Raw genomic sequence first — 13,625 nt, 5'->3', positions numbered from 1 at the left:
TGTATTTTAAAAAATTCAACAATAGCTTAAAAAAGGTTCGACTGCTCGATCTTGTTAGAATTAGCACTACAATATTGCAGAACGAAATTATACCCGACCGACGGATAAAATTCGGTCCGGTCCGGTCTCGGTCCTCTCAAAAAACTTCGGTCCGGTTTCGGTCCAAGGTTTTCGGTTTTCGGTCCGGTCCCGGTTCTGCACAGGACCGGACCGAACCGGACCATTGAGAACACTAACTAGAAGATGGCAAATAAACCATTTAAAATATATACTGCTTGAACAATTAATTGGATCACCCCGGTGCCGTCGCGATCCAATATCGGGCGCTGGTGCGATGGTCAGAATTTATAAAATACTTCGGGTCAATTTTAAAAATTTGGAACACGGAGGAATCAAAGTCCACCTCTATTCTTTTTCCTCAAATTAATCTTCACACGTATTTCATAATTATAAAACGCATTTATGAATTCCGGTATACAACATAGATTCACCTTTAATTTCACGAATCATGGAATATGTCATTTGCGCACTAATTAATATTTCTGCAGCTATTCCCATGCAAATTATAATTTGCACTTACAGTTCAAATATTGGATTTAATTAAAAATAGTGTGCATAACTTAAAGGAGAAATAATAATAAATAACCCTTAATAAATGTTTAAAATATATGAGAAGTGCCGCTGAATCTAGTAATAGCCGATGGTTAACAAAGGAATTTTCTCACGAGGGATTTCTGCACCGGGGCGCCAGAAAAAATTTGCCTAGGGCGCAAATATGTCCAGCCCGGGCCCTGCATACAGGGTGGTTTAAATGTCTCGTAGCAATTGAAAATCTTGAAATGGGAAAATTTCATCAATCAATCTTAATTAGTTACGAGGATTTCGGATTGAGATATTTATTAATTATTGCCAAAATTGATGGGATATTGATGACAAAATTCTTAGAATGTTGAATTTCAGTGACAAAATTTCTGAAATTTAACAAAACTTATGAATTTTACCCATTGACAAATTTTAAATTGTACCGAGACCTTTAAACCACCCTGAATGACACTCGCTTGAACAAGTATGGTTTTAATCCACACCCAGGGAGGAGGATAGCCAATTTTATCACTCATGGTAGATTGTTTAAAAATTCGAACTAGGTATTTAAACATGACGCAATAAGCGGGTTGGTGCGCCACTTGTGGGAGCAAAGTAGACTGACCCACTTAATAACAGAATGTTCAAGTGGCCCCAGTCATATGTCCAAGGGTTTAAATAAGTCAACCCATGATAAAGAAACACTAGAAAAAATGTGCTCATTGTCAAAATCCTTATTTTTAGAAGAAGGTGCCCCTGCCTCCACCTTCACTAGCGTCGCTGGGATATTGCCAGGCACAGTTCATTCTTGACCCTTCTCTCACTACAGTAAATTTAGAACTCAAGTATGTAGAGAGAGGTTTGTGGTTAGTCTATAAATAAGTCACCATTGCACGCACAGAAAATAAAGTTAGAGGCAATTCAGTACAGTTTCTCCGTAGTTTTGAAATTCTAAGAAGAGAAGCATAAGGTCGGTATTCGGATAACAGAAATTTCGCCGTACTTCTTCATTAGAACGTTATCTTGAAAAAGTACAGTTTATCCTACAATTTCATAAATAAACAAACCATTTAAATTTCAGGTTCGAAAATTCGGAACTAAAATGGGCTCCACGCAAGAAAGCGTTTTAAAATGTCCCAGTTACTCAAAAAGGTTCACAACAAAGCAAAATTTAACCAATCACTTTTATACGCACGACCACGAGGCGAAGGTGAAATGTCAGGTAACACTTTACATAAACTTTTAAATTTAATGCCCCACTGAATTAGCTGAAACTTTTTTGGCATTACCTACCACTAGCTAAAACCTCCAACACGTGGGTTTTTAACCACCTATTTATCTAGTGGTTGTCCATACTCCGTTAATCTGATTCCCCAGTTAAAGATATTAAGAACGAACACCACTATCTAAAGTAAAATTGTACCTGTGCAAAAATTATTATAAAAATGTATAAAGATTTATTTCAGAATTATGTATGAACATTAAAAAAACCTACTTCAAGCAACTTTGCGGGGCCTCTTAAGACGGCATTATGATCTAAAAGCCAGACACTAATGAACGATTGACATATAATTTTTAGCCCGAACCAGGCCCTACAGACTTTCAGACGGACAGACAGACATCTTGACAAATCTATAAGGCCATCTTAAAAGGCCTAAAATTTCAAAATAACAACTTGATGAGCCCATTTAAGCTTATAACTCTGCGACCTATATTTCGACTTCCATCGTCGAATATCTATCTCAAATTGTTTGTTTTATTAATACGTAGATTTGCGGGAAAATTTCGAAAAATCCAAAAACCCTATCAGCCCACATGTTGCTGATGCACACGGACCGGAACCGACCCAGCTGCGACACCTGTCACCGTGTTTTTTCCTCATCTGAAAATTTACGGAGCCACATTACTGCCGTTCACAGCACGATTGAACGACCTCGCTTTCCATGTGGATATCCTGGCTGTGACAAATCTTACTTAACGAAAAATGATGCTTCGAAACATGTGAGAACAGAACATTCCGAAAATCCGACCCGATTTCCGTGCACACTTTGCGGTAAAGAATTTAAAACGAGGCGAGACCTTGAGTCACACATTTCCACCCACACGACGGAGAAGACGTCCACTTGTTCGTGGGAGGAGATTCGCCCATTTGTCAACCATGAGAAGACACAAGGTACTCATAAATACATTTGCCTCGCAGATATTTTATTGGGTGAAATCAAAGCCGTGAAATTAGTGAGTTTCCAGAATAATAAGAGATTTGCCATTACAAATTCGCAAATCAAAAATTAAAATTAAAATGATAACCAGCACAAGTCCCGTTAACCGCGTCTGAAATTTACAGATTTAGGAAGCTTGGGGCCTGTCATGATGTCCCGATTTTAATCGTGACATCAATCCTGATTAAATTTAAGGATTCGAAGGACTAAAAAGACTAAAGATTAAATGGACCTGCCACTTGCAGATTAGAGTAGCTTAGATTAGAGATGAGATTAGATTGAGATTAGATTAGAATTATCGCTTAACAAGATTTCTAAAAAAAAATCTTACATACTTAGGGTTACGGATACAAATTATCTAGTTGATAACTCTCCATGTTGATCTTCAAGATTTTATTTTCCCGGCTCTGGGCAAAATGCACAGAATATAGATTCTACCAGAAGAATCGATCTTATGTATTCGAGTGATGCTTATGGAAGAACGGGGAGAGCCAACCAAATAACTCGGTGTACATTTGGCCCACCTGGGGGATGGCACCTCCGCATCATCATCATCACCACATCTCCTGGCATCAAAAAATGATGATGAAAGCACATAGGTGGCGGTGGCACCTCGATTTGTGCACCAGAACACACCATTCTGAGCTGCGTCTCCACGAATTTGATGCTCTACGAGGGTGTGTTCTGGTGCAGAAATCGGGGTGCCACCGCCACCTATGTGCTTTCATCATCATTTTTTGATGCCAGGAGATGTGGTGATGATGATGATGCGGAGGTGCCATCCCCCAGGTGGGCCAAATGTACACCGAGTTATTTGGTTGGCCCTCCCCGTTCTTCCATAAGCATCACTCGAATACATAAGATCGATTCTTCTGGTAGAATCTATATTCTGTGGGCAAAATGAAAAAATAATTTTCGAGATTCAGAAGTATTTCTTTTTTTGTGTATTTTTCAGATTACACATTTGGAAAAATCTATCAGGCGGAATTTCAAGTGTGAACTTTGCCATCAGATTTTCTTAAATCGACGTGACTTAAAAAAACACATCCAAGTTTTGCATGAAAATGAGAGGAATTATCCATGCTCATTTTGTAACAAAAGATTCTCGGCCTCAAGCGATATGCGACGTCACGTGGGTGCGAGACATGCCGCGAATAAGGAGAAGATTCATTGCTGCAGCAAATGCAAATTCATGACTCACTCGAAAGGAAGTTTAGCCAATCATGTGAGTCGTCACAATTCTGCGAATCGACGAGAATGTTACTTTTGCAAGAGTAAATTTGTATGTTTTTCGAATTTGGTGAGACACTGTCGTCGTCATACTCTCGAACAGTGAGAATCGATTAGATTTGTCATTGGACTTGTCTGGTTTTATAATCAAGAGTATTAAGATATGTACCACTTATGCCCAATTAAAATTTAAAAATGCAACCATTATTTCCAAAACACTGATTATGTATTATAAAAATCATTAGATATCTGTCAACAGCTTCTGAAAAATGATAATAATCACATCCATTTCCTGCGCTTTGGGAGACGAATATCTGTACGATGTCGGAAAGTATCCAGGTTGACAATAATGCCTGAATATCATACCTCTGTTGCTTCACTCAATTTAGGTAATTTGAAGCTTCATTCACGATGAGGGAGTGAAGGAGAGTGAAGCTGAGTGACGAGTGATGGAGTTGAAAATTTTGAAAAGGTTTGAAATATTTACTTTATCACTTAATCTCCTGCGAGCTCAACATATTTACTTGGTCAATGTGGATGTTAAAGATAATTTTATCCTGGCTTCATACATACTTAGGAGGGGAGGTTATGTACTTATCAACTCACGGATCTCAAGGTCCCCTGTATTTGTTATAGTGTCCCATGAATGAACAACAATCCTGAAGTGCTTTGACTCCGTGGCCACATTTGCGGCCGCCACACCCACTCAAAGATGTTAAAAAAATGCTTTCACCCCCGCTTTCACTCATTAAAATTTACGTCAAAAATCCGATTTTACTCTTTTTTTGAAATTTCTTTCACCATTATACTCCAGATAGTTGTTTTCTTATATCCAACAGCGAAAGTACATATGCAAGCATAAATTTATGCATGCATTAGCATTAAGCGAAATTTTTTAATTTCCATAGATTTCGCATTACTACTGTTCCCCGTGACTCAAATTATATTCTTCCGTGCATATTTATTCTACCCATTTAAATAAATACAAGAGATTATCTCCACCACGTGCACATTCAATTATTGATGACATTATTTCTAAAATTGTTTGATAATGTAAAGCGGGTAGCTAACTAGTGTACTTTTTGAACTACTGCATATTTCAAATTGTTGTCTCTTTGCGTAAATAAATATTTTCAGATTTGCGTTAAAATAGTGCTTACCCTACTAGATAACTACTACTGACTCAGATTTAATTTATCCAAAATTTGATTCCCGCTTTCGTATCCCTACCATACTAATAATGGAATTAATCCAAGAAATTGTTGTTTCGCCTGTGTGATTTGATGATTATATGATGATTAGGTATTTAATATATAAGGTATATCAAATACCTTAAAATTAAAATAAATTCTTATAGTAATAGATAATTATATGGCCTATTCTGTAAATCTATCCATGAAAGTATTTGCTCTACTGGTAAGCTCGACAAGTTCAGCCATAAGTACTGTTGGACTGCAGAAAAACTGCATGCATATGTACATATGTATCAAGTCCATACATAATTAAGTTGTTGAGGAATTGTCCAGAAGGAAGATTAAAGAATAAAATGCTAAGTCAAATATATCACGAAATTTAAGAGAATGGTAAATTTTTGTGGTATTATCTTTATAATTTAGAGTATAATCGTTATTTTCGCAAAACGGGACATGTTTTTCGGCAAATGACCTTTAGTAAAAATTATTTACAATGGGTGAATTTTTTTCCCCAAATGGGATTTTGTTTTGGCGAATTTTTTTCGCCAAGCGGGGTTTCCCCAAACTGTCCAACTTGCGTGAGATTCATTTGTCAGTTTTGGATTTTAGCCCTGGCATCAACCCTGGAAAATCTTACACAATTTTCCAAGTGTACTACTAACACTTTGGTAGTGTACTACCGCAAAAAGAAGGTTGTTACCCTAAAGATGCAATTTGCGGTCACGTCAAAGTACGAAAAGGCATTGTATAGGCTCCTGGTTATCCCTATTTTTATAACGACAGCATACTTACATTTAGGGTTGCCGCAAGTAGCGAAAATGCTACCCGTTACCGCAGCCCAACGACCCGTACCCGCTACCCGTTATAAAGAATTAAGTTAAAACCTAACACCTTCCTAATAAATTTTATTTAACGGGGCATTATAGTTTGCTCTGGCCGCTCTATCAGCCAATACAGTCCCTCGCTCAATATTTCTCCGTATGTTGACAACATACATAATTTTTTGCACAGCTTTTTTACCTTGTCATTCTTATACCGAGATTAAATGTGCACTCAAAAATGTGGAATTTGTTGAATTACAACTAGTGATAGTTGCGCAACAAGAAAATAAGGCCCTTTGAGGAATTGATATGCTACTTTTATTTATATTAATCAATTAATCTCGAGAAAAACAAAATTTTGATGGAAATTGATTTTCGGCATTTAATATAAATAAAAGTAGCATATCAATTCCTCAAAGGGCCTTATTTTCTTGTTGCGCAACTATCACTAGTTGTAATTCAACAAATTCCACATTTTTGAGTGCACATTTAATCTCGGAATTAGAATGACCAGGTCAAGATTTTGCATTTTTTCATGATTCGTCTCAACTTGTCATAGAGTATGCGTGGTGGGAAGCCACCACCACACATACTCTTCCCACTGGAAACCACTAAAAACATAAACAATGCCAGATGATATTTGCAGTTTTTTGCAAAAAATTCAAAATTCCCACCGAAACTTGTGAACTTTTTACCCCACCGAGTTCATCAGTTTCGCCACTATGTGATTTATGAGGATTGGTTTAACATAAAATATAGTAAACTCTTAATCAATTATTTGCTCATTTGGGGTGTTCAGTAGTTTGAGATAATGCTGTGCAAGTTACGAATGCCATAATTTGCTAGATGCCATTACATGTTTCTGAAACCAGATTTTTGGCTTAGAATGGAAACTTTTTCAAGCTACACCTGAATCTCTTAGCGAATTATATAAAAAAATCAACTCAAAAATTAGGAATTATCACTTAACTTTCCATTGAATAGCCCGATTAACGATAACTATTGGGGGCAGAGTTCAAAGTCCATCATAGTTTGCGTCCAGTGGAGGAAAAAGGTGCAGACCATTTACTTAAAAATTGAGCTTTGCGCAAATATTTTTTTTCAAAGTGGACATTCGACGGAAGGTATCACGCGATTCCTTATTTTTGGCTTGACTTTTTGATATACTCCCTAGACGATTGTAGGAAAGTACAAACCGCTCATTACAAACCCCGCATTACAAACCGCTCCTTTCAAACCCGGCTCCTTACAAACCGCTTATTACAAACCCGCCCATTACAAACCCTGCGCATTACAAACCCTGGACACTATAAACCCGAAAAGGTGGTGAGTTGTAAAATAATCAAATATTCAAAATGTTTACAAATCGGATTGCATGAATTAATTTGTATATAAAACATGAAATTTTGGGCAAACTTTTTATCTCCGAACGTAAAGCTACATTAGCAGTGAGGGAGAAGGGCAGAAATGTATTCGTGTTTAATTTCTGGCTTGCCAAAAATGATCAATTTTTTAGTGCCCCAGGTTGTTTGTTTCAAATTTCCTATAAAAATCACTTTAATTCATTCACATGATGGATGAGTAGTATGTCCCAAAAATATTAAACAATGGAAGTACACTCTTAGGAAACTGAGATTAAATCATTACTGGCCGAAGTACATACATATGTACATAGACCGGTCTGGTATGGTAATAACGAGCGTTACCTTTTGAAAATTTTACCATTCAGAAACAGACTATCACCAACTCGATAGGAAATTACTACCAATCCAGTATGGAGGATAAACGTGCATAGACTGTAAAACATATGGTAGCGTCATATACGTTCTCCGGCCAGTGATGAGCCTAAGAGCGTACACCTGTGAATATCCAGGATTTTTTACAGTAGTTATATTTTTTAAGGACTTAATTTGTACTTGAAATCACAGTATGAAAATATGAAGAGTGTACAGTGTGAGGTATTCTGTTATTCCGTAATCTATTCACCTCTATGTCCGTAACACTTCATTTCATTTGGGAGTTCGCTCCTTTGAGAAGTCTAAAATCGAATTTTTAAAATGAATTCATAAAATACTATTTAAAAAAAACATTGGGAACACTTCTTTGAATATTTAGACATTTTACGAACTTAATGTTTGGGATTATGTGCCCTGGGTTTATAATGAGCATGGTTTGTAATGAGCGGGGTTTGTCATGATCCGGGTTTGTAATGAGCGGGGTTTGTAATGATCCGGGTTTGTATTGAGCGGGTTTGTAATAAGCGGTTTGTAAGGAGCCGGGTTTGTAATGAGCGGTTTGAAATGAGGGATTTGTAACGAGCGGTTTGTACTTTCCGCCGACCCCCTAGACCATCGTGTGTCGTGGTGTAGCTTGAAAAAAGGCTAATTTTTAGTTTGATTTTTTTAAATTTTGATTTAAATAAAATTTTGATTTAAAAAAATTGTCTACAAGTAAAATTTTTGGTTTCAATCGGATTCAGGTTTTTCCCTTTCAAAGCACAAATTAAAATCTCGGCAGTCTTGCATAAATACGCACAACTAAATACAAGTTAAAGTATTACTGATATTTTAGAGCAGGCAAATTGTACTTGAGTAGCAATAATTTCTCCTCATTTTCGGGACGTGAAAAGCATTTGAGGCTGCCGTAGGCTTCTGTGGCTTCCGAAAAGACTCGCTCGATATAAACGTTAGTTGCTGGAATATAGCAAATTTTGAATTTTATAAATAATAAATTGACGCTTTTGTTGGTAAGTTAACTAACTTGCTGCTAAGTTTTTTGTGACCTGATTTATATTGAAAATTAAATAAAAACTGAACTACCCGTTACCCGTGCGGGTAGTTCTCACTACCCGCAGATAACGGGTACCCGCATGAATCGTGCGGGTATGCGGGTAACGGGTACCCGACCCGTTACCCGCGGCAACCCTACTTATATGGATTGAAATTTGGTTGGAAAATGCGTACAAAAATTAATTCCGAACCTACTTAAAGAGTCAAGATTTAACATTCGACGAAGCATGGCCTTGTCTTCATTATTCGTCGAAAGATGTGTACCCTTCTGCAAAGTCCATATAGAAACATTTCACATGATGATTTAATCCGACCTTGTGTTCACCATCAGAAGAAGGAAGACTATTTTTGCTGAAGACATTGCCCACAAAACTTTGGGGCACGATTTGTAGGGCGAACGCAGTGGGAAGTAGGAAAAAAGTAGGAAACCCTCATAAAGTAGGAAAAAAATCGAGCACAAACGAAACAGCACCAAGTTACAAATTGTTTTAAAAGCGTATTTAACGTAGCTGCCGAAACGTTGAACGACGCTGATGAAAAAATTCGTGAATTTGTCAGAATCAAGTTTGTACCCAAAAATTAAACTCCCTTATACAGAGAGTGGGTCACTTATACCGAGAGGTGTTTAAAAATTGTTCTAACCTATATATGATGTTTTTTTGGGATAATTAACTTGCTCGATATGATTCCCCTTATTCTGGGCTACAAGTTTGCAACGTCTTTTCTTTGATGAAAACACTTCCTGACAATTTTTGAAGCTCATGTTTTTACCACTTGCCGTTAAAACTTTTCCAAAGTCCATCTAAAGTCGTAGCTAATTTGTACATTTTCTCCACGAATCAATCATGGCTGGAAAACTTTTTCACTAGTACCTTCCTTAAAATGGTCAGAGAGGAGCCATTTTTCAGAATTTCGAGCAAAAAAAATCAGAGTCATATCAAATTGGTTTGTCTATGAAATAGTGTAGGACGTGTTTGTTTAAGTTGTCCCACTTTTTTCGCGCGAGCGTTTGAATTTTTCTTAGTACAAGTGCCCCATGCCCTGTAGATGGAACAACTGCAACTGATTTATAAACCAATTCTTTGCATATGCGCATACTTGTTTCATTACTAAAATGATAATGATAATTAAAATTATTATTACTACAATTACTTAAAAGTTAGAAATTCAAGCAATATTTCCATAACATTAATCATAATAAACAATGATTCGAAATATGTTACCAGCTACTGAAAAATTACATTGTCCAATTCATTTCCTACCGATTTACATGGGAATATCCCAAATACAGGTTGTTACTGATAAGATTATGCTCCTAAAAATTTCCAAACAAAGCTCACTGCGTACATAGTTCACTTAATTTTTATGCCATAATTTGTACACCTTCATCCTTAACATGCCTCCAACTGTTTTAACAAAAATATTCAGCATCGTGTTAAAAAGGTGCTCATGCTAACGTAAATCTACATAATGCCACATTTACTCTGCTTAATTCCGAAAAATTTCCGAGATTTGCTAAGGTGGAGGAAAAAACTTGAAAATTTGGCGAAAATTTTATAGCCAAAAAATGTGACCCTAAGAATCTTATCCTCAGATTTTTGTTTTTATTGAAAAATTGAACACGTGGGGCTACATGAGTATAAGGGGAAAGATTGATTGCCTTGATACCGTTAGGCTTGAACGGTCCCATCGCTATTACGGTCCAGGAGAAATGATGGACTAGAGAGAGGAATGTTTCTATTGTAACCATGCTTACCTTCTGAAGTAAACACAATTTAGTTAATCTAGGACACTTCCCTGCACTCGCCTTCGGGTGTAACGAACATTTTTAATTATCAAGTTAACCATGTTATTTAAACTAAAGAATCCCATGAATGGGGCACAAGGCACCACCAATGCATCTAGACCATTCACTTGCCTCAGGACTCCCACAGGCATTGTTTACCCTTCCTTTCCTAAAAATACATTTGGTCTGAAATTTATACCACTAAAAGGTTACCAAAGTTTGGTTTTATTCGATCGAGTCAGCAGAAGATGCTAGCTTGTGGCATTGCTACATTAAAATGGGAGGAAACAAATACTGAATTATTTCCGATCCGGTGCGAAACCCTTGAACCAAATCATTAAGGAAAAGGGCAGTTCAGGGTTATTCTTTATATTATCTCCCCCCAAGACTGAAAGATTTCAAATTTCGAATTCAAAACGAGGGAGTGGATGGCCATGTGCCACGTGCCACGTAATGTGAGAATGGGTAAGTTGCATTATGGTGGGATATGTCACTACATACCTTTGCTTTGCGAGGAGACCTTTTACCTTCATTCGCTATAGGATTACATATGTACCACCATCATTCTTCAACCTTCTCTTTCCAAAAATAAAACTTGTGTCATATTTCGAAAAGAAGCTTTAAACAAGTTTAGTTTGATTTTAGGCTTTCAAGTTAGTTGACGATTTAAGCTTCAAGCTTCGCCACATTTGCGACATTTTGTCACAAAAAACGAAAGAAAAAAATAATTACCTACCGCAAATTCGGTGCGAAATTTTGGATGAATTTTAACTAAATCCTTTACTAACAAGGCAGTCCGGTTAATCTGTTAATTGTTTTTTTTCACGTAGGACTTCGAATGGATACACGGCGAGGAAATGAGTTGACATGCTCCACGTGCTCAAAACCGTTCAGCAATAAGAACGACCTCAAACGTCACATGTTCACGCATGACCCAGACGCGAAGGTGAAATGTGAGGTAATCTTCCAAACTTATACGCAACATTAGGGTCTCCCAAGTTTGTAAAAAAGATCTGAAAAAGCGAAAAGCTAAAAAATCTGAAATCCGCTTTTTTCGCTCAATACTTGACTGTCCCGATTTTTTATCGCTTGAATACTCAGGAGCAGAGAATGGGTGGTCAGGAAACTTTCGAGTTTCTTTTAAAATTTAAATTTGCTTCATGTTGGATATGATAAAACAACTATCTAAGATCATGTAAATCCAAAAATTACCAAAATAGGATGAAAATAGGATTTTTGGCAAAGGTTTGAATGCGGTAGTTTTAGTGGTTGCAATGCTTTTCAGGGGGTGTGGCGGGCGCAGGTGGGGCAATGGAATAAAATCTCCCTCACTTTTCATACACTCACCTGATATTGCAATATATTCCATAGGGCATCAAAATCGGGCGATGTCCCCTTAAACATGTCTCTGAGAGACTGATTTTTCACTCACAAAGTAGTAAAAAGAGCGAAAAAATCATCTTAAAGTAGATTTTATTTTTGAGCAGAAAAAGCGGAAAAAAGATCGGAATCGCATACGCAGTGCGGTTTACAAAAAGAGCGAAAAAATCGTGAGCGGAAAAAGCGATTTTTCTTACAAAGTTGGGACACCCTATTAATAAAAATAGCTTTAAAATTTAGCTAAGCAAATTCACAATTTTCACCTAACTTTTTAGATCTGCGGGAAAATGTTGAAAAACCCAGCAACCTTGTCCATCCACGTGAGAACACTTCACACAAAGCTGGACCGACCCACTTGCGACACCTGTCATAAAATAGTTTCCACATCTGCAAGTTTACGGATACACATTGACACCGTTCACAGCAAGATTAAACGACCTCGTTTTCCATGTGAATTTCCTAACTGTGAGAAATCCTACCTAAGGAAAGGTGATCTTTCGGTACATAAAACAACTGAACACACCGAAAATCCGACCCGATTTCCGTGCACCCTTTGCGGCAAAGAATTTAAAATCAGAAAAAACCTTGAGATGCACATATCCAGCCACACGACGGAGAAGGCCTACACGTGTTCCACTTGTGGGAGGAGCTATGCACAGCAGACAGCCATGAAACATCACGAGGTAGAAATAATTATATGAGCCTCGTGCTGAGTGATTCATACATAAGTGTCGCAAATATCGGGTTGAATGAAATGAAGGATGACTTTACGATATGTAAAAATTTACTTCTTTTACAGGCTACACATTTGGAAAAATCTTCCCAAAAGATATTCAGGTGTGAACTTTGTGCTCAGACATTCTTAGCCAGAGCCAGCTTACGGCAACATATCCATGCTGTTCACGAAAATCGGAGGAATCATCCATGCTCATTTTGTGGCAAGAGATTCTCGACATCGACCAATATACGATATCACGTGGAAGCGTTCCATTCCGCGAATAAGGAGAAAGTCCATTCCTGTGACAAGTGTGAATACAGGAGCCACTCGAAAGAAAATTTAGCCCAACACGTTAGGCGCCACAACCATGCAAATCGACGAGAATTCTATTTCTGCAGGAAGCAGTTTGTCAACTTTTCGAAATTGGTGACGCACTGTCGTCATCATACTTTGGAATTCTAACAAGCCAAGGGGATTTAATATTTTATAATTTTATGTTTTATTATGTAGGTCCCCAATACTTATCTTATTCCTCCGTTTGCTAATGTAAAAATTCGACATTTCCAAGATTATAGTAAATCATCGTCTGAAATCTGTTAAAAATGATATTCTTGATATACATATTCTCTCCATTTGCATAAAAGAGATTATCCCAAACACTTTTTTGTAATTTTCTGAGTAATGCTATTAGTTAGTGTATTTTTCAAACCGTTATTTTTGACGTCCAACCACTTTGACTGACTTTGAGTAAAAAATATTCTCAGATTTGCGTTTACATGAACTATGTACTGGTTAGTAAAAAATTATAGGTGTCGTATATTCAGGCCAGCACTGTATCATAATATCATACCTACTCTTCATTATGTACATACATACGTATGTACGTGGGGATGAAACTAGCCAGCGT

The 13,625-nt window shown here is 37.2% G+C and overlaps 1 protein-coding gene and 1 long non-coding RNA gene across 3 annotated transcripts; both read left to right on the top strand.

Annotated features, from left to right (window-relative positions):
* Nucleotides 1–1,431: 1,431 nt before the first annotated feature.
* Nucleotides 1,432–2,736, top strand: LOC118437368. Its single transcript, XR_004836055.1, has 3 exons — nucleotides 1,432–1,552; nucleotides 1,664–1,804; nucleotides 2,353–2,736. It is a non-coding gene; the product is annotated as an uncharacterized LOC118437368 (long non-coding RNA).
* An 8,118-nt stretch (nucleotides 2,737–10,854) lies between these two features.
* LOC110855709 (oocyte zinc finger protein XlCOF6) lies at nucleotides 10,855–13,324 on the top strand. 2 transcript variants are annotated; one of them, XM_035856552.1, is made up of 4 exons: nucleotides 10,855–11,085; nucleotides 11,451–11,578; nucleotides 12,276–12,683; nucleotides 12,800–13,324. In XM_035856552.1, exons 1-4 carry the CDS (start codon nucleotides 11,049–11,051, stop codon nucleotides 13,178–13,180), a joined length of 954 nt encoding a protein of 317 aa, XP_035712445.1. In that variant the 5' UTR covers nucleotides 10,855–11,048; the 3' UTR covers nucleotides 13,181–13,324. The 2 variants fall into 2 exon arrangements, with proteins under 2 accessions (XP_035712445.1, XP_021959811.1); XM_022104119.2 differs by lacking the exon at nucleotides 10,855–11,085 and adding an exon at nucleotides 11,171–11,366.
* Nucleotides 13,325–13,625: the final 301 nt, after the last annotated feature.

Source organism: Folsomia candida, unplaced genomic scaffold, assembly GCF_002217175.1.
Source record: "Folsomia candida strain VU population unplaced genomic scaffold, ASM221717v1 Fcan01_Sc013, whole genome shotgun sequence".
Classification (NCBI taxonomy): domain Eukaryota; kingdom Metazoa; phylum Arthropoda; class Collembola; order Entomobryomorpha; family Isotomidae; genus Folsomia; species Folsomia candida.
This window is presented reverse-complemented; position numbering and strand designations above follow the sequence as displayed.

Coding starts and splice junctions, on each gene's coding strand:
- LOC110855709 (XM_035856552.1), top strand. CDS start 11,049: ATGGCCATGTGCCACGTGCCACGTAATGTGAGAATGG. Junction 11,086..11,450: donor GCCACGTAATGTGAGAATGG/GTAAGTTGCATT, acceptor TTTTTCACGTAG/GACTTCGAATGGATACACGG. Junction 11,579..12,275: donor ACGCGAAGGTGAAATGTGAG/GTAATCTTCCAA, acceptor CTAACTTTTTAG/ATCTGCGGGAAAATGTTGAA.